Below are 21,935 nucleotides of genomic sequence, written 5' to 3' on the forward strand. Positions count from 1 at the left end.
GGGAAGGGACCCAGGCGTGGGTGGGGGGTGAGGCCACGGGGTTGTTTTTGCCAGGAAGGGACACGGGTATCCAGGCGGGCAATGAGGTCAAGGTTGTGCAGCTGGTTTCTCTGGGAATGGACCCAGGCGTCCAGGCAGCGATGACACCACCAGGTCAATGTCTCCAGGAAGGGACCCATACATCTGGGCAGGAGTGACACCATGGGGTCCACGTCTCCAGGAAGGGGACCCATATATCCAGGAAGGGACCCATATGTCTGGGCAGGGTTGACACCATGGGTCAATGTCTCCAGGAAGGTCTGGGCAGGGGTGACACCACGGGGTCCACATCTCCAGGAAGAGACCCACATGTCCAGGAAGGGACCCATACATCTGGGCAGGGTTGACACCGTGGGTCAATGTCTCCAGGAAGGTCTGGGCAGGGGTGACACCACAGGGTCCACGTCTCCAGGAAGGGGACCCATACATCTGGGCAGGTGTGACACCATGGGGTCCATGTCTCCAAGACTCAGATAGCCAGAGAGGGGAGATGGACAAGGTCATGGTGTCACCTTCACTAGGAATGCACCCAGCTGTCCAGGTGGAGATGCCACCATGGGGTCAACATCTCTAAGGGACCATGGCACATGGGCAGGGGACACGGAAAAGGTCACAGGGTCACCTTCACTAGGAAGGGACCCAGATGGAGACAAGGTCATGGAGTCACCATGGTCAAGGGTGGACCCAGGTGCCCGGATGGGGGAGCCCCATCGCCGCTGTTACGTGTAGTGAGCAACCTCAGGCCTCAGCCCACGCTGGGGAGGGGGGTGGGGAGGGAGCAATGGGGGGGGAGGGGGGAAGCGGTTTTTTGGGGCCGTTCGGTGGTTTCAGGGCTGTCCGATGCCACTTCCCCTCTGTCACCGGCACCCTGGGGCCACTGCGTCCCCTGTCCTGTGTCCTGTCATGGGATACCTCCCCCCCACCGCGTGCCTCTGGGGTAAGTTGTGCTCCCTCCCCCCCCCAGAGGGTATTTTGGGGTGAAACAGAGGGAAATGGGAAAAGGGAAACTGAGGCAGGAACGGAAGTAGGTTGGGGTTGTAAGGGCTGCAGTGCCAACAGCCCAAAATGGCTCAAAATCACCCCAAAAGGGCTCGAAATCACCCCAAAATGGTGGTTTTGGAGTGAGGAGGGGGTGTCAAGCCCTGAAATGGGGGGCTGAGCCCCTAAATGATGGGTTTGAGCCTGGGGGGGGGGGGATGCTGAGCCCCTAAAAAAAGAGTTTGAGCCCTGGGGGGGGGGAGGGTTGAGCCTCAAGAAGAAGGGTTTGAGCTTTGGGGGTGGGGGGGGATGAGCCCCCAAAAGGGGGTTCTGAGCTCTCATATGGGTAGGATGGACCCCAAAAGCAGGGGTTTGGCCCCAAAAGCAGAGATTTGACCCCCCCAAAGGAGATTTTTGAGCCCTGATGGGGGCAGGGAGCCCCAAAAGGGGATATTTAATCCCAAAAGGGGAGGGGGGGGTGTCTTGAACCCTGATGGGGGAAGGATGAGCCCCCAAAATTAAGGTTTGAGCCCCCAAAGGGGGGGCGGGTTGGGCACTGATAATGGGGTTTGACCCCCAAAGTGGGGTTTGAGCCCTAGGCGGAGGGGGTGGTGGTGTGTTTGATCCTGGGGAGGTCACTTCTGGAAGGGCGTAGTCCCAGGGTGCTGATGTCCCCCTGTGTCCCCCACAGTGCTGTGCCACCTCCTGAGCCACCTCCCTGCCACTGAGGGTGACCAGAGACGTGAGTTGGGGGGGGTCTGATGGGGGTTTGGGGGTGCTGTAAGGGGCTGTGAAGGGTGGGGAGCAGGGGGGGGGCGGTCACAGGGGATCAGGGGTTCAGACTCCAATCTGGGTCATGTCCCCACGCCATGTCCCCCTCCTTGTCCCCCCCCCCAGTGTCCTGTGGTCCCCACTTCTGCTCCACCAGCAGCTGCTGCCTGCATCAGTGGGTGGAGAGTCTGGAGGGGAAAGCCTGGGCCTGTGGGTGCCCCCCCGGCACGGCCCCCATCGCCCAGAACTCCATCATCTCCTGCCAGGGTAAGGGGGCAAACACCCCACTTTTATCCCCTCATAACCCTTTACCCCCTTTACCCCCCCCCCCCCATTCTGGGGGTGCTGAGCCCCCCCAGAGCCACACAGTCAGGGCAGGATGGGGCACCCCCCACCCCCACCCCTGACCCAAATCCGCAGTGCTTGACCCCAAAGTAGGGTCCTGTAAATTTCCCATCCTGGAGGAGGCCAGAAGGGCATGCGGAGACCCCAAGGTGGGGGGGTTGGGAGGGGCGGGGAGCAAGGTGGGGGATGGGGCAAAGGTGGGGGGGAGGGAGGGATGGGCAGAGGGAGATGGGGAGGGAGGAAGAGGGATGGGGAGGGACAGAGGGAGGGAGGGACAGAGAGGGAGATGTGGAGGGATGGAGGGGGAGATGTGGAGGGATGGAGGGGCAGGGGGAGATGGGGAGGGACAGAGGGGGATGGGGAGGGAGAGAGGGAGGGAGAGAGGGAGGTGGGGAGGGCTGGAAGGTGATATGGGGAGACGGGGAGGGATGGAGGGAGATGGGAAGGGATGGAGGGAGATGGGAAGGGGCAGAGGGGGAGGGAGATGGGAAGGGATGGAGGGAGATGTGGAGGGATGGAGGAGGGATGGGGAGGGACAGACGGGGATGGGGAGGGATGGAGGGGGATATGGGGAGGTGTGGAGGGATGGAGGAGGAGGGAGAGATGGATGGAGGGAGGTGGGAAGGGATGGAGGGAGATGTGGAGGGATGGAGGAGGGATGGGGAGGGACAGACGGGGATGGGGAGGGATGGAGGGGGATATGGGGAGGTGTGGAGGGATGGAGGAGGAGGGAGAGATGGATGGAGGGAGGTGGGAAGGGATGGAGGGAGATGTGGAGGGGCAGAGGGGGAGGGAGGGAGGGGCAGGGGGAGCTGGGGAGGGACAGAGGGGTGGGCAGAGGGAGGGTGGGCTGGCCCCCGGGAGAGAAGGGCAGGCAGCCAGTGGCCACCCCACCCCCACCCCATAGAGCCCGGCGGGGGCCACCACCTGCGCCCGCCTGCTGGCCACCCAGCAGCTCCTGGACGCCGCCTGCACCCAGCCCACGGCAGCCAAGCTGCAGGTGAGCGCACACGCGTGTGCAACCCCACCTGCGCCCCTGCACGCACCATGTGCAACCCCACGTGCATCGCCCACGCGTGGGCTTCCCCTGCACGTGCGCATCCTGCGTCCACCCCCTGTACATGTATGTATTCCCATGTGCAACCCCGCGGCAGCCCTGATGTATGTGCAGCCTATACGCGTGCGCATGCCCTGCACGCATGTGCATCCCCTACATGCATGTGGATCTCCTGCACACATGTGGATCCCCTGCACGCATGTGCATCCCCTGCAAGTGTGTGCACCCCCTACATGCATGTGCATCCCTTGCATGCATGTGGATCCCCTGCACACACGCACATCCCCTACATGCATGTGCATCCCCTGCAGCTGTGTGCACATCCCCTACATGCATGTGCATCCCCTACATGTATGTGCATCCCCTGCACGCACGCACCCCTGTGCATGCATGCACCTCAACTCATGTGCATCCTCGAACAACCCTCCCACACGCGTGTGCCCCACCACACACGTGTGCCCCGCTTTGCCCCCCCCCCTCCCCAGAACACGCTGAACCAGCTGCAGGCAGAGGCCCTCAAGGATCTCCGTTCCACCACCACCGAGCTGCTGCTGCAGAGCACCGAAGCCCTCGTGCTGCAGGCAGCCCTCCAGCGCCCTGGCTCCGGCCCCCAACGCTTCAACACCTCCACCATGGGTACGTCAGCACCCATGGGTGCCCCCAAGGGCCCCCTCAATCCTCCCAGCACCCTGCAAGCATGGCAACACCCCCAAAAGCATCGCAGCCCTCAAAGGACCATCAGGCTGACAGCGCTGCATCCCTTCCCCAGGGCTCTGCCAGAGCACAGTGGTACCCAGGGCAGGCAAAAGATCCTAAAAAGGCCTTTTTTCACCCCAAATCAGAGGCCGCGGTGGAGGTGGTACACAGTGACGGCTGCCCCCAGACCACGCTGATGCTGGTGGTAAGCGAGGAGAGCCTGACCATCAGTTGCCAGGAGGTGGTGAGTGATGCCCAGGCAGGTATGGCCACCACGCTGCTGCTGCAAGAAAAGTTCCATCAAAAAAAAACCCCAAACCCCAAAATTTGCTAATTTTGGGGTGGATTTTGACCCAGTTCTCTGGGCAGGCAAGCACGCGGTGGCCTTTATTGTCTACAAGGAGGTGGAGAAGTTGCTGGGTGGCACCACAGAGCTGCGCCAGGGGAGGCTCAACTCCCGCGTGGTCGGTGGCACCATGGGGACACCTAACATCACCTTCGAAGTCGCCTTCAACATCACCCTGCAGCACCACACGGTGGGGGCTGGGGGGCTGTGCTGGGGCTGGGGGGGCTGCTGGGCGGCTCGCGGGGTGGGGATTTGCACGAGGAAGCACCACAGGGTTTGTTGCAGCAAGTGCGTTGGACCAGATTATGGTGGGGTTGGCAATGGGTGTCACCACAGGGCAAATCTGGAGCATGGTGGTTGTGGGTCTGGGGGTGAATCCCCATCCTGGTGCAAATCTGGGGTCAGTGTATCACCATTCTGGTGCAAATTTGTGTCCTGTGCAAATCTGGGGTTCGTGCATCCCCGTTCTGGTGCAAATTTGGTCTGGTGCATCCCTATCTTGGTACAAATCTGGATCCAGTGTAAATCCAGACTTGGTGAGTCCCCATCCTGGTGCAAATCTGGAGTTGGTGCATCCCCATCATGGTACAAATCCAGTTCTTGTGCAAATCTGGGCTCTGTGCATCCCCATCGTGGTGCAAATCCAGATCTTGTGCAAATCTGGTCTCGTGCATCCCCGTCATGATGCAAATCCAGATATTGTGCAAATCTGGGCTCGGTGTATCCCCATCATGGTGCAAAGTCACGTTCAAGCACATCCCCATCAGGCACCGCAGGCGGGCGAGGAGCCGCACTGCATGTCTTGGCAGAAGTTGGGCACCGAGAACCACTGGACACCTTCAGGTTGCACCCGCATCGGGGGTGACAACCTCCGCTCCGTCTGTGCCTGCACCCACTTCTCCACCTTCGCCATCCTCATGGCCATCCACCCCGTTACGGTGAGATCCTGATTGCACCCCAAAACCACCCGGTTTTCTGGGGGTTTTCTTCCCTCCCAACCATCCGCGTGTGGCCACACGCCGGATGGGACACACGTGATGTCACACGCATGACGCCACCTGCAGGAGAGCTACGCGCTGTTGGTGGTGACCTACGTGGGGATGTCGGTGTCACTGGTCTGCCTCTTCCTGGCCATCATCACCTTCCTCCTGTGCCGCTCACTCTGGAGTATCAGCATCACCCTCCACCTGCACCTCAGCATCTGCCTCTTTGCTGCTGACCTCCTCTTCCTCGTGGCCGTGCCCCACACCACCAACCAGGTACGGGTTCCTCAGGGGGCTCCTTGGGTACCTTGGGGCCTTCAGGGGCTTCTCGGGGTCTCCACAAGCTCCTCAGGGTCTCTTTGAGCTCCTTGGAGTCTCCTTGAGCTCCTTGGGGCCTTCAGGGGCTCCTCAGGGTCTCTTTGGGCTCCTCAGGGTCTCTTTGAGCTCCTTGGGGTCTCTTTGAGCTCCTCGGGGTCTCCTTGAGCACCTTGGGGCCTTCAGGGGCTCCTTAGGGTCTCTTTGAGCTCCTTGAGGTCTCCACAAGCTCCTCAGGGTCTCTTTGAGCTCCTTGGGATCTCCACAAGCTCCTCAGGAAGCATCTTGGGGCCACTGGGGGCTCCTTGGCATCTCATTTTGCTCCTCTGGGTCTCCACGGTCATGGCTCTTGACTGTAGCCTTTACTCGAATAGCTCCAGCAGACCTTCTTCCAGGGGTCCCATCTCCTGCTGGGTGGACACAAGCACCTGGATTATGGGATAACTGAGGCTGGAAGGTTTGGTCCAAGCCCAACTCAAAGCAGGTCCAATGAATGGAGTGTGGTTCCCTTCTTGCGCTGGGTGGGTGTTAGCACCTGAATTACAGGATAAGTTAGGTCGAACGGGATGGTTGGAGGCCTCCAGAGCAACCTCTACTCAAAGTGAGTCCAACTAGTTGAGGTTCCTCAGAGGTGCTGGGTCCCTTCTCTCCCTGGGTGAGTGAAAGCACCTGGATTACAGGATAACCAAGGTTGAACAGGACATTTGGAGGTCTCCGGTCTGCCCCCAGCCCAAAGCATCTCCACCTCCTTGAGGTTCCTTGAGGTCATGTTGGAGGCATGTGGAACATCCCCAAGTGCCAGAGATGCCACCACCTCCCCAAGCCACACTGTGGTGACACTAGGAAGCCCACCACAGCCTCGGTGTCCCCCATCCAGCTAACGTGCGCCATCACAGCGGGCTTCCTCCACTACCTCTTCCTCGCCTGCTTCGCCTGGATGTTCCTGGAGGGTTTGCACCTCTTCCTCACCATCAGAAACCTGACCGTCCTCAACTACACCAGCGCCAGTCGCTTCAGGAAAAGATACATCTACCCTGCAGGCTACGGCACGCCGGCCATCGTGGTAGCCATCTCCGCCGCTGTCCATCCTGGTGGCTACGGCACTGAGCACTAGTGAGTCCCATCAGCACCCAGGCGGGGTGGGATCATCAGTAGATCACGCGTTTTGCTTAAATCATCCCAAAATAAAAGACGCCGCTGTATCCGGATGCGGGTATTTTCATGCCACCAAAATCCTTTTGGTGATCGTTTCCTTTTTCCCCCTTTTTTTTTTAGCTGCTGGCTGAGCATGAAGGGAGGTTTCATCTGGAGTTTCCTCGGTCCTGTCTGTGTCATCATCCTGGTGGGTATCTTGCTGCTGAAAGGAGGCAGAAAGGGGAAATATTGGGTGGAAAAAAGAGCAAATTTAAACTTACCTTTAATAACAATATTAAGCAAACGCCCCACGGGCCGAGTGCACTCAGCAGTGGTTGCACCACGGCACGTTAATGATGAGTTTTGGCACCTGTTCCCTCTTTTCCACCCCAAATTTACAATTATGGCCATGGTTCTGCCCCCGTAGACCCCAAATTGAGGAATTTTAGGGATCTGCATCAAAAGAGCAAACTCACATGTATATTTAAGGCTGGTATTAAGCAAACATCCCACAGGCTGTGTGCGCTCGGTCAAGGTCATGCACAGAGTTTTGCAACACTGACCCTTTTCCACCCCAAATTTCCACCCCAAGCACCCTGTCTTTCAAAATGAATTATTTTTATTAATTATTTTTTTTTTTACTTTCTGCCCAGGTTAATTTGTTATTTTTTCTCACCACCCTCTGGATTCTACGGGACAAACTTTCCTCCCTCAATGCTGATGTCACAGCCCTAAAAAGCACCCGGTGGGTTTTTGCGTCGGTGGGGAATGGGTTGAGTGGTTTTGGGGGAGAAGAAAGAGCATATGAGATGGGGTTTGGGTGAAAAAAAGAGCAAAATGGGTATTCCTTCAGGCTGATGACATTCAAGGCACTGGCACAGATCTGTATCCTGGGCTGCACGTGGGGTCTGGGCTTGCTGCAGGCGCAGGGGGACAATATAGTAGTGGCCTTCATCTTCACCATCGTCAACAGCCTACAAGGAGCTTTCATCTTCCTTGTGCACTGCGTCCTCAACCGGCAGGTACCACGGGGGGTGACCCAGGCGTGGGACGTGTGGGAGGGGACAGGGACAATTGGGAAACAGCGGTGTGTCACATCCACAGGTGACGGAGCAGTACCGGCGCTGGTTTAGGGTGCTGGGGCAACGAGAGCACCCCCATGAGATGCCCACCACCGAGATGCAGATCAGCTATGTCATGGTAAGGGCACCCAAACATCTGGGTCCTCTAGTGGCCACCAAAAGGAGGTGGAGGCCAGGGGTGGCATGGGGGAGGCTGCTTGAGGGTCCCACCAGGACCTCTGCCCCATTTCTTGCCCCGTTTTGTCCTTGTTTCACCCCAGCATGGCCCTTTTTCACCCCCAGGAAGGGGAGAGGCCGAACAGCCACAGCACCAAGGGCTGCACGTGGCAGAAGTGACACCGGGTGCCTCCAGGACTGACCCGTTCCCGGCACATCCAACCCATTTCCAGCAGTTTTCTAGCACATCTGACCCATTCCCAGCATATTTCCTGTCATTCCAACCCGTTTTCCCAGTCATCCTGCTGATCTGACCCATTTCCAGCATTTTTTTTCCCCTGCAGAACAACCTGGGTTTAGCATTTTCCCCACAGGTCCCACCCATTTCCAGCATTTTCTGGCAGAACAAGGCATTTACAGCATTTTTTTCCCCACATATCTGACCCATTTTCCAGATTTTTCCCCCCAGAAATGACTGCTTTCCAGCATTTTCCCTTAGAAACAATTTGTATCCATCTGCTTCCACCCAGGACTGAACAATTTCCTGCATTTTCCCATGAACAACCATTTTCCATGAAGATTTGACCCATTGCCAGCATTTTCTCCAAGAAATTACTATTTTCCAGTATCTTTCCACCAAGACTGAGTCCCTTTTCCATGGACCAATCTATTTCCAGCGTTCTTCCCATGGTTTTGACTGATTTCCAGCATTTTTCCTGCAGGCTTGACCCTTTTCCACCACTTTCTCTAAGGAAAAACCAGTTTTCCATCATTTTTACATGGAATGTCCCATTTCCAGTACTTTTCCTGCAGATTTGACTCATTTCCAGAATTTTCGCCAAGGATCGACTCATTTTCAACATTTACCCCCAAAATGCTTGACCCATTTCCAGCATTTTTCCATGGAATGACCTGTTTCCCACATTTTTTCAGCAGTTGTGCCCCACTTCTCCAGCTGCTTCCCTCCATGACCGCCCTATTTCCAGCATTTTCCTGCAGAATGACGCATTTCCAGTATTTTTCCATTGAATGATCCCTTCCCAGCATTTTCTTCAAGGGTCGACTCATTTTCAGCATTTTCCTCTCCAACACAACTAATTTCCAGCTTTTTTCATGGAGCGACCCATTTCCAGCATTTTCCTGCAGAATGACACGTTTCCAGCAGTTTCCCCAAGGACTGACTCATTTTCAGCATTTTCCCCCTCAGCACTTGACCCATTCCCAGCATTTTTCCACAAAATGACCCATTTCCCACATTTTTCCAGCAGTTGTGCCCCATTTCTCCAGCTGCTTCCCTCCATGATTGCCCCATTTCCAGGATTTTCCTGCAGAATGACACAATTCCCAGCATTTTCTCCAAGGATTGACTCATTTTCAGCATTTTCCCCTCCAACACTCAACTAGCTTCCAGCTTTTATCCATGGAACTATCCCTTCCCATCATTTTCCCCAAGGATTGACTCATTTTCCTCATTTCCCCCCTCCAACACTCAATTCATTCCCAGCATTTTCCCTGAGGATCGACTCATTTTCAGCATTTTCCCCCTCAGCACTTGACTCATTTCCAGCATTTTTCCACAAAACAACCCATTTCCCGCATTTTTCCAGCAGTTGTGCCCCATTTTCCCAAGTGTTTCCCTCCACGACCGACCCATTCCCAGCATTTTCTTCAAGGATTGACTCATTTTCAGCATTTTCCCCCTCAGTGCTTGACTAATTTCCAGCATTTTTTCCACAAAACGACCCATCTCCCACATTTTTCCAGCAGTTCTGCCCCATTTCTCCAGCTGCTTTCCTCCACGACCAACCCATTTCCACTGTTTTCCTGCAGAATGACACATTCCCAGCATTTTCTCTGAGGGTCGACTCATTTTCAGCATTTTCCCCCTCAGCGCTTGACTAATTTCCAGCATTTTTCCACAAAACGACCCATCTGCATTTTTCCAGCAGTTGAGCCCCATTTCTCCAGCTCCTTCCCCCTACAACTGCCCCATTTCCAGCCTTTTCCTGCTGAACGGCCCCTTCCCAACCTGTTTTCCCTCAGGATCGCCCTGTTTCGGGCCTTCTCCGGCCTCCTTCGTCCTGAGGCTCTAGTGGGATTTTTTGGGTGGAAAAAAGCTGATTAAAGGCACGTGGCTCGTCCCCCAGGCCTCAGTGTGGCTGTGGTGGGGGGAGGGGGGACGCTGGGGCCGGGGAGGGGGTGGGGGACCCCCCTGGGGGTCTCAGCCTTGCGACCCCAATGTGAGGCCTCCCCCCTGACGGGAGAGGGTGTGTCCTGAGCCAGACAAGCCCTGCCTCCCTTCCCCAATAGGCCAATTATCCTCCTGCTAGTCTTGATTGACAAGGAGCAACAGCCAATGGTGCTGGGGGTCTGAATTCCCGCCCCCAAGTGCTAGGGAGGACCTGATTGGTGGGAGGTGGGTGGTGCCAGGAGGGGTCCATCCTATCAGATGGGGGCGGGAGCACAGGGAGGGCGGTGGTTGGCTGTGAGCTGAGACGGGCAGCACAGCTCAGCCAATGGGGCGTCGAGGGAGGCTGAGGAGAGGTAAGGAGGGATGGTGGCTTTGGGGGGGCTCTGGGTGCTCCCCCCCCACCTCCAGTGTCCTCCCAGTGCGCCCAGTACCCCCCGGTGCTGGGACTGGGCCGTCTCCCTGCCCCAGTGCTCCCAGTAACCCCCCAGGTGCCGGGACTGGGCCATTTCCCTGTCCCAGTTCCCTCCCCAGTATCCCCCAGTACTGGGACTGGACACTGTCCCTGCCCCAGTGCCCTCCCAGTGCTCCCAGTAACCCCCCAGTGCTGGGACCAGGCCATTTCCCAGCCCCAGTTCACTCCCCAGTAGCCCCCCAGTGCTGGGAATGGGCTGTCTCCCTGCCCCAGTGCTCCCAGTACCCCCCGAGTGCCAGGACTGGGCCATTTCCCTGTCCCAGTGCCCTCCCAGTATCCCCCAGTGCTGGGACTGGGTAGTGTGCCTTCCCCAGTGCTCTCAGTCACCCCCCAGTGCTGGGACTGGGCCATCTCCCTGACCCAGCATCCTCCCAGTGTTCCCAGTACCCCCCCCAGCGCTGGGACTGGGCTGTCTCCCTGCCCCAGTGCTCCCAGTATTTGCCCAGTACCCCCAGTTCTCCCATTAGCCTCCCAGTGCCCTCCAGGTACCTCCCAGCCTGGTCACCCCAGTGCTCCCAGTACCGTCCCCAGCCCCAGAGCTCCTAGTGCCTCCCAGTAACCCCCAGTTCCTGTTCCCAGTACCCCTCCAACCTAGCTCCCAGAGGCCTCCCAGTTCCCCTTAGCCCCAGCGCTCCCAGTAACCCCCAGTCTCCATCACCAGAGCCTACAGGTCCAACAATCCACCCTCCCAGACTATTTCCCTGCTAGAAACGCATATTTTGGTTAAAAAAAACCCACATTTTTATTGCAGGCAGCAGCATCCCTCCACATTGGCTCTGCCACCGGTCAATTTGGTTTTTTTTTATTGGTGACAAACAGCCCAAACCCAGTCTAAAACCAGTTTCACTTTCTGCCACGGGTCCTTTTCAAATCGATTTTCCAGCAAAATTTCTCAAGCCTGGCTCAAATTTCCTAATTTTCAGGGAGGGCAGGAGCTCCCACAGTTAATTTTCAACCTGGAAAGGGAATTTCATTACTTGTAATGAATCATTGCATTTCTGCCGATCGATAACATATAAATTCCCTGAAAACATTTTTTTTTTTTTCCTGCTTATAAACCTTTATAAAAAGACGTGTTAACATCACTCCCCCGTTTTAACAGGATTCCTTCAATTCCAGAAATTTTCAGCCACTGGGATGAGCCTGGGACCATTTTATTTATTTGGGGCGAAAAAAAGAACAACTGGTGTGTGCTGCGTTTCTTAGGAAAAAAATAGTAAGTTTTATTGGGTGATAATGTGCTGAATTCAGTGAGATTTGGGGGTGGGTGGGAGGGTTTTGGCTGGGGGCTGGTGCAGGGGGGGAAGGGAAGGATAAATATGGTTAAAAGTCTTTGGAAAGGGGGAAAGAACCCTAAATTTTACTGAAATTGTCTTTTCTGAGAATTAAGCAGAAACACGATGCGTCAGCAGAGCTGGGAGGGGAAGGAGAACTTCGGTGACGCTGAGACCCAGCACCAGTTGTGCGCTGGTGAGTGAGTTTTTCACCATTTCACAATCATTCTTGTGGCTGAAAATCCCTTCTTTCCCATAATTTGGGGGTCTTGGGGGTCCCAGGGATTTTTGCTATTTTTTTGAGAGCTTTTTTAGGCAAAAACTGGGAGCGTGGAGCCTCCAGATCCCCCTGGAGCCGCGTGAGTTCATCCAGCTCCTGAGCAGGAAGTTTGAAATGTACTTTTTTTTTTTAACAGGTGCATTGAAAATTGTCCAGAAACAGGAAAAAATAATGCTGAAATCAGCAATTCCAGGACTTTTCGCAAATCCAGTGGTTGGAGTGGGAGCATCTGTCATCGTTCCAGATGCCATCAGGCCCAATGCTGCCACAGTCCTTCTGGTCCTTGTCTTTGTTCTCCTTCCATGTGTTCCAGTAGCTGGAGAAGGAGGAAAAGAGAAAATAATAAAGGAATAAAAACTCTCAGGAAGGGCAGCGCTCTCAGGAAGAGGTAAAATTTGTATTTTGAGGGAAGGAGACCACTAAAAAATTATATTTTTTTTTACCACATGCTCAGATAACACCATTTTTCCAATGTAAACCCTTTGGCTGACATAAAACTACAAAATCCCAAGTTTTGATGGGTCAACTTCAATTTTTCCATTTATTTTCAGATTCTTTTCCAGTCTGGGGGGAATTTTTACCTAATACTCGTACGTTCGCCATTCATCCAGATCCAGGTGCCTTCCTCCAGCTGATCCGTCACTCCCAGCCAGTACGTGCTGCTGTTGTTAATGTTATCCTTCAGGAAATTCTAGAAAAGCAGAATTGGCTAAATCAGCCCCAAAATAATAATTCTGGAGGACTATGGAGCATCTCAAGGCTTTCGGTGAGGTCATCACCGTGATAGCCGAGTGGTGGGGTTTGGTAAATAGCGAACAACTCAGGTATATTAAAGCAAAGGGCGTACACAGCGCTCCAGAAAGGAGACGCTGACTTTTTTTTTTTTGCTAATCGACTGAATTCAGCTTGGCCATCAGCACTTTGCTCCGCCTCCAAATTACTCCGAGCCTGATGGACAATCTTGGTTAATTTAAACCAAAAAAAAAAAAAAAAAAAAAAGGGTTGAGAACTCCTGTGTTTGCCAGAGTAGGAATTCTCCCAGAAATACTCAAAAAAGGGGTATTTTGGGCACTGCAGAAGGCAAGAAACTGGTTATTTTTCACCGGCGAGCAGCTGCCTGACCTGCTCCAGCTCGGAGTTGATGATGACCAGGTGAGCGCCTTGGTCGGCGCAGGTCTCCTTCGCATCCGACCAGCTCATCACCTCCGTCGAGAAGGAGTAGCAGCTTTTCTCAAACATCTTCCAGCCAACCGAGCACTTCTTGCTGTCCGCCACCGACGTGCAGAGCAGCACTAGAAGGATGAGAAAGCCCCCAAACCGGGCAAAAAAAATAAAATATTTGTTTTTTCTCTGCTGGGGTGACATCTCCAAATACCATCCATCACCCACATTTCCATCCCTAAGACCACTGCAGCCTTTCTGGGATAAAATCCGGAGATTTCTCTCCTGGTGCATAACGCTGAGGGACCATCAAGACGGAGACAGTGGCTTTACCTGTGATATCCTGCAATTCCTTGTAATATTTGTGCATCCCGCTCCGCATCCGCAGCTGTTCCTGTCGTGTCTCCAACAGCTCCTGCCGCACTGGGGAGCACAGCAGCGTGAGCGACCACCGCCAGCCCCGTTCCCCCCCACTTTTTCCTGCTTCTCCCCTTCAGTTTACCCAAATCTGGAGCTCTTTCCCCCAGGATTTGTTACTTTTGCACACGTAGAAAGCTCAGCCAGGGGTGCAAAAGCTCCTGCATCGCTGGCTAGTTTGTTTTTTTCTCTCTTTGGGTGACATTTTGCTGCAACATCTCCCAGAATATAATTTAATTAATCACTCGTTTGGCAGTGGTTAAGAATTTGGCCCATTTTATTTGACTTTTGCAGAATTTTCTGTAGGATTTACATCCTTCCCATAACCTTTAATGGAGATAATGGTGTATTTTCCCCCCTGTAAGATCCTAACCAGGACAAATCCCATGGTAACCCAAAGGTAGATCCGCTCCTACTTGCACCCTTTTGGGGCTAATTCCTTTGGGATTGGGGCATGAGCTCAGTCAGTGTCCGAGCCACACCATAACCCCGGTGTAATTCCCAGTGGGAATCAGAAACAAGTCAGCCAAAGCCGGCGTTGCTTCACTAAGAGACAGAGCAGAACCAGGAGCCACTTGAAAAGACAATTTGATATTTTTTTCTCCTTAATTTACACCAAAAAGGCAAACCAGTGCCAGAAATGAGCCAAAAGACCAGTGTCTCTCCATAACCATTAAACTTCACCACTGGGATATGAGTCTGAGGACCTACCACCAGCTTGATTCTCTGAGAAGTTTGACCTCAAGAGCTTTAACTCTGCCATGATTTCCATCTCTGAAACGAAAATGAAAGAAAAACTACAGCTGGATCATAGTGAGGAATCGAAAGTGGCCTCTGAATTTGCCTAATTTACTGCTTTTTTTTGGAACTGAGTGGGGAATGCTGGAGTGGATTTACACCTGGAGCAAATGGGGAGTGCAGGTGTAGTGCACCCAGGTGTAGTGCACTAGGGTCGATCTGGGAATAAAACCCTAAAATTCACGAACTGAGGTGGAACTAAAACCAAAACACAACAGCCAGGCTTTACCTGCGGTTTTCACGTGGTCGGACACCGAAAGCATCATGGGCACAAGCCATGTGTTATTTTTAATAGTGAAAATGCGCTTTTTTGGGGGTGTTTTAACCAAAATAACCTCTTCGCAGCCCAGTGAGGACCCTTCCAAGGCCACTTACGCTTCACTGATGGCCAGCGCAAAGAGCAGCACCCACACAATGAAGCTCAGCGCTAGCAGGATGTAGAGGATGGCCACCGGTGTCACCTTGCAGCTCCGTCCCCTGCCACCTCTGGGCTCCAGGTTACCTGTGGAAAGCAGCGTGGGAGAAATCGGGGAGGAATCCCAGCTTTTTGGGTCTGGGTCCAACCGCCGATGCCGGTGCGGGGTGGCAGCGTCAAAGAGTGACTCACCTTTTTGGGAAGGATTTGGAGACGCCGGTTTTCCCGCAAGGATGTAAACCCCTGTGGGGAGGAAGGAAAGAGTCACAGGGTGATGGTTTGGGGGAGTTTTCAGGCCAAATCCTGCCCTGTGGAGGTCCTGGACCACATGCACGAGGCTGGGAAAGGAGGTGGGTGCTACCGGTGCCTCTGTTGCTCCTCTGGTTCTGCAGATCTTCGTCGGTCACCGGCCGACTGTGGCCACGATCCGACTCCGACAGGGACACATCATCATAATCATCCTCAAAGCTGTCCGGGGATGCTGTGCGAGAAGAAAAATGGGTGATAATCAGCATTTTAGGCCAACTGGGAATCCTGTCCGTTAATGATTAGCTGGATTCTTTGGAAAACAAAAATAACCCCACCATTCCCCTTTCCCCTTTGGTAAATCCGCAGCTCCTCTGGCGAGAGTTTTGCACCCTTCGCTCAATATATATTGATTTTATTACGTATAACAATTTTTTAGAGCTGAATTCTGCCCCCAGCCGCAAATCCAAGAAATTCTGTGGAAGTTTGACGCTCTCTGCAGGGATGAACAGGACCGACAGGATGAATCTGAGCCCGCGAAGGTGCAAGCACCAGCTCCGAGAGCACGGGCAGAATGATAAATTCCCTTTCTATCCCAGCACCATGGACTTTCAGGGTACCATCGGGGCTATTTGATCTCGTTTGATAGCAGGAATGAAATCTGGGGAGAAACGCCGCTTTTAGTGAGACGTGTTTGACCAACCGAGCTGCAAACGAAGCCCAGTTTGGCCTGGGGGAGGCACCTCGGGGAGTTCTGCTTTCCATCTGCACTACAGAAAAGCCTGAAAAGGTGAAAAAATAAATAAATAAAAAACGATGACTTACCCGGTCTGAAGTCACCCATGGGTGTCATCTTCCCAGCAACTGAGTAAATTCCTGCCAAAAAAATAAAAAAAAAAAAAAGGGGGGAAAGATAAAGAGATGATCCCCAAAACCACCACCAGCGCTTCTTTTAACCCCATCGCTGCCAGTGGGGAAGGGGATGATGTTTTTATAAGGCCCAACGCAGAGTTGACACCTGAATTGGGGCCAGACCTGGAGGTTTAGGGGCTTCTGAGCACAAAGTGGGACCCACATGACCCTGAACCCCCCAAAAGCGTTTCGCCCGGCTCCATATGACACCGGCGTAGTCAGACACCGCCACGCTTCACTAAGGCACCCACTGGCCACAAAAACACACTCCAAGGACACGCTAAAGACCCAGAGCTGGGGGGTACCGCCAATTTTACCTGCTTGTCTCACCAGCCGCCTGCCGGGTGCCGGTGGGGGACCCAACCAGTTGCCATAGGTCTCCTGCTGAGCCATGTTTTGTCGGCGAAAGCAGCCGCGCAGGCGCCAGGTGGGGAGTTCAACCCTTCGGCACACACCGCGGCACACCCCTCACCACCTCCGGCACTCCATTTTGGCCAGCGGTTAGGCCCCGGAGGTTTCGGTTCCTTCTCCGTGCCATGGCAGCAGTGACATGCAAATGGGTGGTGAAATGAGTGAGAGTGCGCTCTTTCCCCGTGAAAAAAAAAAATTAAAAAAATTAAAAAATATGCTTTTTCAGCTGACCATGGCAGTCATCATCCGCAAATTCAACCAGTTTGGTTTTGGTGGTGGGGAAACAGTGAGGCTGTGAGAGCTGGCAGCTCCCGCTTGGATTTGGAGAAGTTTTTAGGGATTATCCATAAAACCACCACAGTGGCACCTACGGATCTTAACCACCGCACCGGTGTAATCCCAAATCTTCCAGCAGAGCCACTGCCAGGAGGAGAATCCGGCAGCGAAGGCGTTCGGCAAAACAGGCGTCATGCTTCAGCGCCCACGAGTCGGGGATTTGCATATGCGCCCTGAAAACACACACCCCGCTCTCTCTTCCCTTTTTGGGGTTTTTTTCTACTTAAACCCTGGGAAAAAGGGCACTCCTCAGCGCCACGTTGACTCAATTTACATGATTTCAAATTGCAATCATAGAGTTTTATTATTATTTTTTTTTCCCCCCGATTAACTGGCAAGCGATACAGGTCGAGCCTCGGCACAAGAGGGAAACCACTCGCAAAACGTTAACAAACACCAAAAAAAAAAAAAAAAAAAAATATAAATCTTAAACCACCCCTCACCAAAGAGTGACCCTTTTAACTGGGCAACCCCTCCACCACAGCGCCGTGCCCATCTTCCGCACCCTGCTTTTGGGAAGCAGGATACGTATTTCTGGACACTTCTTTCCCCCAGAGCCTCATGTTTTCAACCCAACGTGGTTTTGTTGTGTTTTTTTATTGTTTTTCCCAATTTTTAAGCCCGGCAAGGGGAGGCGCTAGCAGCTGCGCTCACAGATCCAGGCTTCCGCGTTGGAACAGGAAACGTCATTCCAGCGGCCGTTGGGAAAGATGGTGGCACAGTCCTCGCCGTGGTCGCCCACATTGTTGGGTTCCCCGCTGTTCCAGAACCTGTGGAGAGGCAGGAGGGCACAAAGATTTGGGTGGGAAGCTCTCCATTTGGGAACTTTTGGGGTTTGGGTGTTTTTGGGTTTGGGTGTTTTTTGTTGTTTTTTTGTTGGTTGTTTTTTTTTTTTTAATTAGGGGAGAGCACAGTGGCCCAGCAGCATCTCCCAAGGAAGGCAACACCCCCCAAAAATTCCTCCTCTCCCGTTTCATGCAGCAAAGCTATTTCAGTGATTTTTCCCTTTTTCCTGTTTAATGCAGGAAGGCAGCTCCACTTCCATCGTGGCATTTTCCCCAAAATCCCAAGGGTGAGGGGATCCGTTTTTCTAACAGCCCCCTTGCCTCAAGGTGCGCGGTCTTGGCTGTTCCCCCCTGTGGTTTTCAGCCCCAAAACCAAAGCGTATTTGGGGAGAAAAGCCAAAATCTTGCCCACAGCAGGGTGGGCTCCTCTTACCTTTCACTCCACCCGGCATTTTCAAGTGCCGTGGCAGCACAAAACTTATTTTTGTCCCTTTTAATCACTAAACCAGAGCAGATGTGCCCTAATGAGGGTGCAGCACCTTTTTATTTTTGAGCAAAAAATGGGCTAAGGGAGAAGAGAGCTGGTTTTTTGGGGCAATTTACCCTCTGATGAGGCTAAAAACATACGAGAGAGAGAGGGAGTTGCCGTTCACCCACTGCCAGTCGCCTTCTTTGTGCATGTCGCTCAGGCCCAGCCAGAACACCCGATTCTCCATGATGTGATTTGCCAGAAATTTCTGCAAATGGGGGAAAAAAACCAAACAAACATCAGGAGGAGAAGCAGAAGGTGACAGCAAAGGGATTCAGTGGCGCCGAGGCCAGGGCTGGCAGTCTGTGCCATCAGGGAGCCCATCTCTTGCAGGGGACAAGAGTGATGTGCCACAAATATGACAAAAAATGCAGCGTTTCCCATCAGATATGGAAAACAAGAGCTGAAATTTCTAATATCTGGAAGAAAAAGCTTTTTTTCAGACCTAATGTGCTTTTTTAAAAGCCAGGTTGGTGAAAGCACCCTCCTGAATAGGAGGCAGGGAGTGGCTAAATTGGGGTAGAAATGCTAATTTGTGCGAGTTTGGGTTATATTTCTGTAATTAATTCTATAATTTCTGCCATTCCTATATGATCACAAGGAGAGATCAACATGGAGCCATGGTGTATCCACCCCAAATGCAGGTGAGCACCTCTTGTACCCACTTGTACCCCCAGGGGCAGCTGCTCCCCCCCCAGCTTTTCCCCCCAAAAAAATCCATTTTGGGGACAGATTCATGCAATTTGGCCAAATGACTTCAGAAGCAAGTGGCACCCTCAACCGGTTGCGTTTTCCCTGCTCCACAGGCAGTCTTGAATTGCTGATCCTCCAGCTTTCCATTTGTGGAATGGGAGTCTAACATTCCTCTAACCTCCTGCGATCTGGTGGTGGGGTTTTATCTTTTTATGGGATGTCTCAGCTTACGTTTTCCTGCTCGGTGTTGACAATGGGCATGTGGGCATCGAAGGTGGCACAGAACTCTTTAGCAGCTTGCCAGGATTTGGTGGAGGAGGAGAAGAAATAGCAGGTTTTGGCAAACTGCTGCCAGCCATCAGGACACCTCGTGCAGAGAATTCCTGAGGGAAAACGTGGGCGGGGGGGGGGAATAAAAAATATATAAAGAGAAAAAAAAAAAAAGGAGAATTGTGGGCAAGAACAGGGGGATGCTGGCAGGCTCAGCCTCACCTGAGAGGTTGCGCGCCTCCTCCAGCGCCGTGTCGAGGAGCGCCGACGTGCGGCTCTGCTCCTGCTTCATCTCCGCCAGCTGCCGCAGCACCGGCTCCAGCACATCCTTCTCCTCTGCCGGGGAGAGGATCGAAGAGAATCAAAGGTAAATTTAGCTGCCACAAAGACCTAAAAAAACCCCCCAATTTTGTCTCCCTTCCCTTTGTCCTTTCCGTCCCAATTTACACCGCTGTTTTCACTGTGTGTTCCCCCGCTGTGCGTTACCAGTCGTTAAAATTCAGGCAGTAAAACCTCAGAACCCTCTTGATAAATGAGCTTTTTATTGCGTTTATCAACAGACTAAGAAAAGCTTTTTTCCTTTAACATTATACTTCATGATAGCTCAAGCTTATTAAGATTGGCTTCATGTGCTCCCAGTGCATCATTTAGGAATCTTCAGAGCCTCTACCCAATACTGCGTTTTGGGAATTGAAGAGAAAGACTGAATTTAATGATTTTCCATCAAAATCAGGCTCTCACCTAGGGCTTGGAGGCGATTCGACAGCTCCTTCCCGCACTCTGCTTTGCACTGTGTCACCTTCCACCCCATGTTCTCCACTTCTCGAGACACTGCGAGGAGGAAAACTCCACTTTTGACACCATCTCACCACTGCCTGCCCTCAGAATTCAGGATTCTGCCCAAGTTTCCCCAAAACCACCTTTTTTTGGCATACCGTTCAGAAACTGGCTGTGAATTGCCTTGAGCTCGCCAGAGAGCTGTTTATCTAAGAGGAAAATAAGAGGAGAAAGCTCAAAACAAGCCCTGACCATCTCTGTCCTGATGGAAAGTGGGTTTGGATGGAAAGTGGGTTTGGTTTTTTGGTTGGTTTTTTTTTGCTGGAAAAAGCACCCTGGGAAGCGCTGGGGGAGGGGGGGGGGGGGGGAATTGTGCAGGTATTGAGAGGGCAGCAGTTGCCAGAGAGCCATTTTGGGGTGAGATGCCGTACCCAGGGTGTGCTGGACCTCTGAAAGATTGTGCCATGCTGTCGTGTGGCTATTCTCGCTCCGCATTCGGGCTTGTTCCAACACCTCCCACATCGCAGATACTGGGGGAAGAGGACGAGATCACTTTTGCTCTGGATTCAGCCCTGGCAAGCTCATGGGCTGCAAAAAGGACCTTCGATCCTAACTCAGAGCCACATTTTGCTCCATCCGTGGGTCTTTTCCCCCCAAACCATGCCCACCCCATGCTTGGCGATCGGAGCGAGGGGCACATGGTGGACTCACCTCTCTGGATGTTCACGATGGTGAGAGCCATGAAAATCACGATGGTGAGGGCCAGAAGAATGTACAGCAGCATGATGGCTCTCTCCAGAGGTGAGGCTGGGATGGACGGTATTGCCAAGGCTGAAACAGGGTGATGCAGCCCCAAATAAGCCCCCGCAACAGATACTTTCTTAAAGAAAGCACAAAGAGGAGAGATCCCCCCCAAAACAACCCCTCGAGTGGCTCCACCACCCCGTTCTCCACACTCAAACCTTTTTTCCTAGATTGCGACCCAACAGAAGAACCAGGTGTCAAAATTTGGCTAGAGCTTTGGAGAAAGACTGGTTTGAAGAGCCTAAACCCTCCAGTTCCATGTCTCTGGATCCCCAGAGCTGGTCCTTCACCCCAGTACCTCCTTTAGGTGCTCTCCTCTGCTCTCGCTTCTCCAACTCCATCGTCTCGGTGGAATCCCATTTCTCGTAGGTGCCAACGGCACCATCGCCTTGTGACATCTCTGGCCCTTCCTTTTGGCATCTCCCTGATTTTATATGGTGAGGAAGATGCGTCATCACGTCCTGGGGAGAAGGAAACGCCTACATTTCATAATTCTGATTTCCTAGGGGAAAAAAAAAAATCTGCACACTCAGGAGCTTGGAGTGGCCAATGTGCTTGGGCTACCCCTCACCACATGCTACAGCCCCTTCTCTGTTGATTTTTAGAAGAATTGGTTCAAAACCACACTCTGCTTTCCTGAAACGAGGCTGACACCTGCCCGAGGAGGCAGTTTTTGTGATAATCTCTCGCATTTTTAACAGAAGAAACTTCACATGGGGAAAATACTCATTTTTTTCAGGCACCGTTTCCTTTACTCCTCCGAAAAACTCTTTTTGGTTGCCAAACGCCCTCTGGGATTCAAGCCAGGAATCCACTGGGCTAGCTATCACCAAAAACGGAAGTTAAAACTGACAAATAACTTCACCATTGATGAATTTTAGCTGAATTTCACAGAGGCACCCTGGGAAGAGCACACGCAGCCAGAATTTGAACATCCCTCACGCGGGTTCCCCTGCTCTTGAAGCAAACAGCTTCCTCCTTTTGTCCGATTTCCCCTTTTTTGATCCCAAAATTAGGGGAAGTCAAGGCCAAACTTCTCCCCGGGGTGACCGCTCGTGCCCTTGGCTCTCTGGCACTTTCCAAGAGACACCGAAGTTGGTTTTGAGTCGAAACGCTGTGAATTTGGGCCATGCATTCTCATGGTGGTTCCCCTCTCTGCTGCCAGCGCGCGGTTTGTCCTGGTGGTACGGGAAGAGGTTTAATATAAAAAAAATAATAAAAAGAATACAGAGCTTTTTAAGCTGCAAGAATTGAAAAGTGAA

General features: G+C 53.0%; 3 protein-coding genes across 6 annotated transcripts; 1 reads left to right on the forward strand and 2 right to left on the reverse strand.

The window, feature by feature from the left end:
- The first annotated feature begins 848 nt into the window (after positions 1–848).
- Positions 849–10,043, forward strand: LOC102047396 (adhesion G protein-coupled receptor E3). Of its 4 annotated transcripts, none has more exons than XM_055699971.1 (16): positions 849–976; positions 1,709–1,759; positions 1,915–2,055; positions 2,209–2,282; positions 3,041–3,133; positions 3,676–3,826; positions 4,033–4,149; positions 4,244–4,422; positions 5,000–5,170; positions 5,297–5,491; positions 6,408–6,643; positions 6,806–6,872; positions 7,318–7,409; positions 7,518–7,686; positions 7,769–7,864; positions 8,007–10,043. In XM_055699971.1, exons 1-16 carry the CDS (start codon positions 880–882, stop codon positions 8,214–8,216), a joined length of 2,139 nt encoding a protein of 712 aa, XP_055555946.1. In that variant the 5' UTR covers positions 849–879; the 3' UTR covers positions 8,217–10,043. The 4 variants fall into 4 exon arrangements, with proteins under 4 accessions (XP_055555946.1, XP_055555949.1, XP_055555947.1 ...); XM_055699974.1 differs by having other exon boundaries at positions 8,433–10,043; XM_055699972.1 differs by having other exon boundaries at positions 4,256–4,422.
- Positions 10,044–11,292: 1,249 nt separating this feature from the next.
- Positions 11,293–16,557, reverse strand: LOC102047568 (hepatic lectin). Its single transcript, XM_055699959.1, has 10 exons — positions 16,386–16,557; positions 15,982–16,032; positions 15,272–15,391; positions 15,103–15,153; positions 14,878–14,997; positions 14,409–14,471; positions 13,614–13,703; positions 13,242–13,411; positions 12,701–12,810; positions 11,293–12,435 (listed from the first exon to the last, which is right to left on the reverse strand). Exons 1-10 carry the CDS (start codon positions 16,459–16,461, stop codon positions 12,300–12,302), a joined length of 987 nt encoding a protein of 328 aa, XP_055555934.1. The 5' UTR covers positions 16,462–16,557; the 3' UTR covers positions 11,293–12,299.
- A 536-nt stretch (positions 16,558–17,093) lies between these two features.
- Positions 17,094–21,497, reverse strand: LOC102047729 (CD209 antigen-like protein B). The gene is made up of 10 exons (XM_027800288.2): positions 21,417–21,497; positions 20,972–21,134; positions 20,581–20,700; positions 20,301–20,399; positions 20,028–20,078; positions 19,834–19,923; positions 19,315–19,428; positions 19,054–19,205; positions 18,204–18,337; positions 17,094–17,585 (listed from the first exon to the last, which is right to left on the reverse strand). The coding sequence occupies exons 2-10, from the start codon at positions 21,126–21,128 to the stop codon at positions 17,453–17,455; spliced, it is 1,050 nt and encodes a 349-aa protein (XP_027656089.2). The 5' UTR covers positions 21,129–21,134; positions 21,417–21,497; the 3' UTR covers positions 17,094–17,452.
- Between the last annotated feature and the right edge of the window lie 438 nt (positions 21,498–21,935).

The sequence above is a fragment of the Falco cherrug genome (assembly GCF_023634085.1).
Source record: "Falco cherrug isolate bFalChe1 chromosome 11 unlocalized genomic scaffold, bFalChe1.pri SUPER_11_unloc_3, whole genome shotgun sequence".
Lineage (NCBI taxonomy): Eukaryota > Metazoa > Chordata > Aves > Falconiformes > Falconidae > Falco > Falco cherrug.

What these genes read in the sequence shown, in the direction of transcription:
- LOC102047396 (XM_055699971.1), top strand. Translation starts at nt 880, where the DNA reads ATGCCACTTCCCCTCTGTCACCGGCACCCTGGGGCCACTGCGTCCCCT. An exon ending in CCACGGCAGCCAAGCTGCAG is followed by an intron (nt 3,134 to 3,675) that starts GTGAGCGCACAC and finishes CCCCCTCCCCAG; the next exon opens with AACACGCTGAACCAGCTGCA. An exon ending in TGCAGATCAGCTATGTCATG is followed by an intron (nt 7,865 to 8,006) that starts GTAAGGGCACCC and finishes GTTTCACCCCAG; the next exon opens with CATGGCCCTTTTTCACCCCC.
- LOC102047568 (XM_055699959.1), bottom strand. Translation starts at nt 16,461, where the DNA reads ATGGCTCAGCAGGAGACCTATGGCAACTGGTTGGGTCCCCCACCGGCA. An exon ending in CTCAGAGAATCAAGCTGGTG is followed by an intron (nt 13,704 to 14,408) that starts GTAGGTCCTCAG and finishes TGTGCTCCCCAG; the next exon opens with TGCGGCAGGAGCTGTTGGAG. An exon ending in TCAACTCCGAGCTGGAGCAG is followed by an intron (nt 12,811 to 13,241) that starts GTCAGGCAGCTG and finishes CTGCTTTTCTAG; the next exon opens with AATTTCCTGAAGGATAACAT.
- LOC102047729 (XM_027800288.2), bottom strand. Translation starts at nt 21,128, where the DNA reads ATGACGCATCTTCCTCACCATATAAAATCAGGGAGATGCCAAAAGGAA. An exon ending in GAGGAGAGCACCTAAAGGAG is followed by an intron (nt 20,701 to 20,971) that starts GTACTGGGGTGA and finishes ACCCTGTTTCAG; the next exon opens with CCTTGGCAATACCGTCCATC. An exon ending in AGAGGTCCAGCACACCCTGG is followed by an intron (nt 20,079 to 20,300) that starts GTACGGCATCTC and finishes TTTTCCTCTTAG; the next exon opens with ATAAACAGCTCTCTGGCGAG.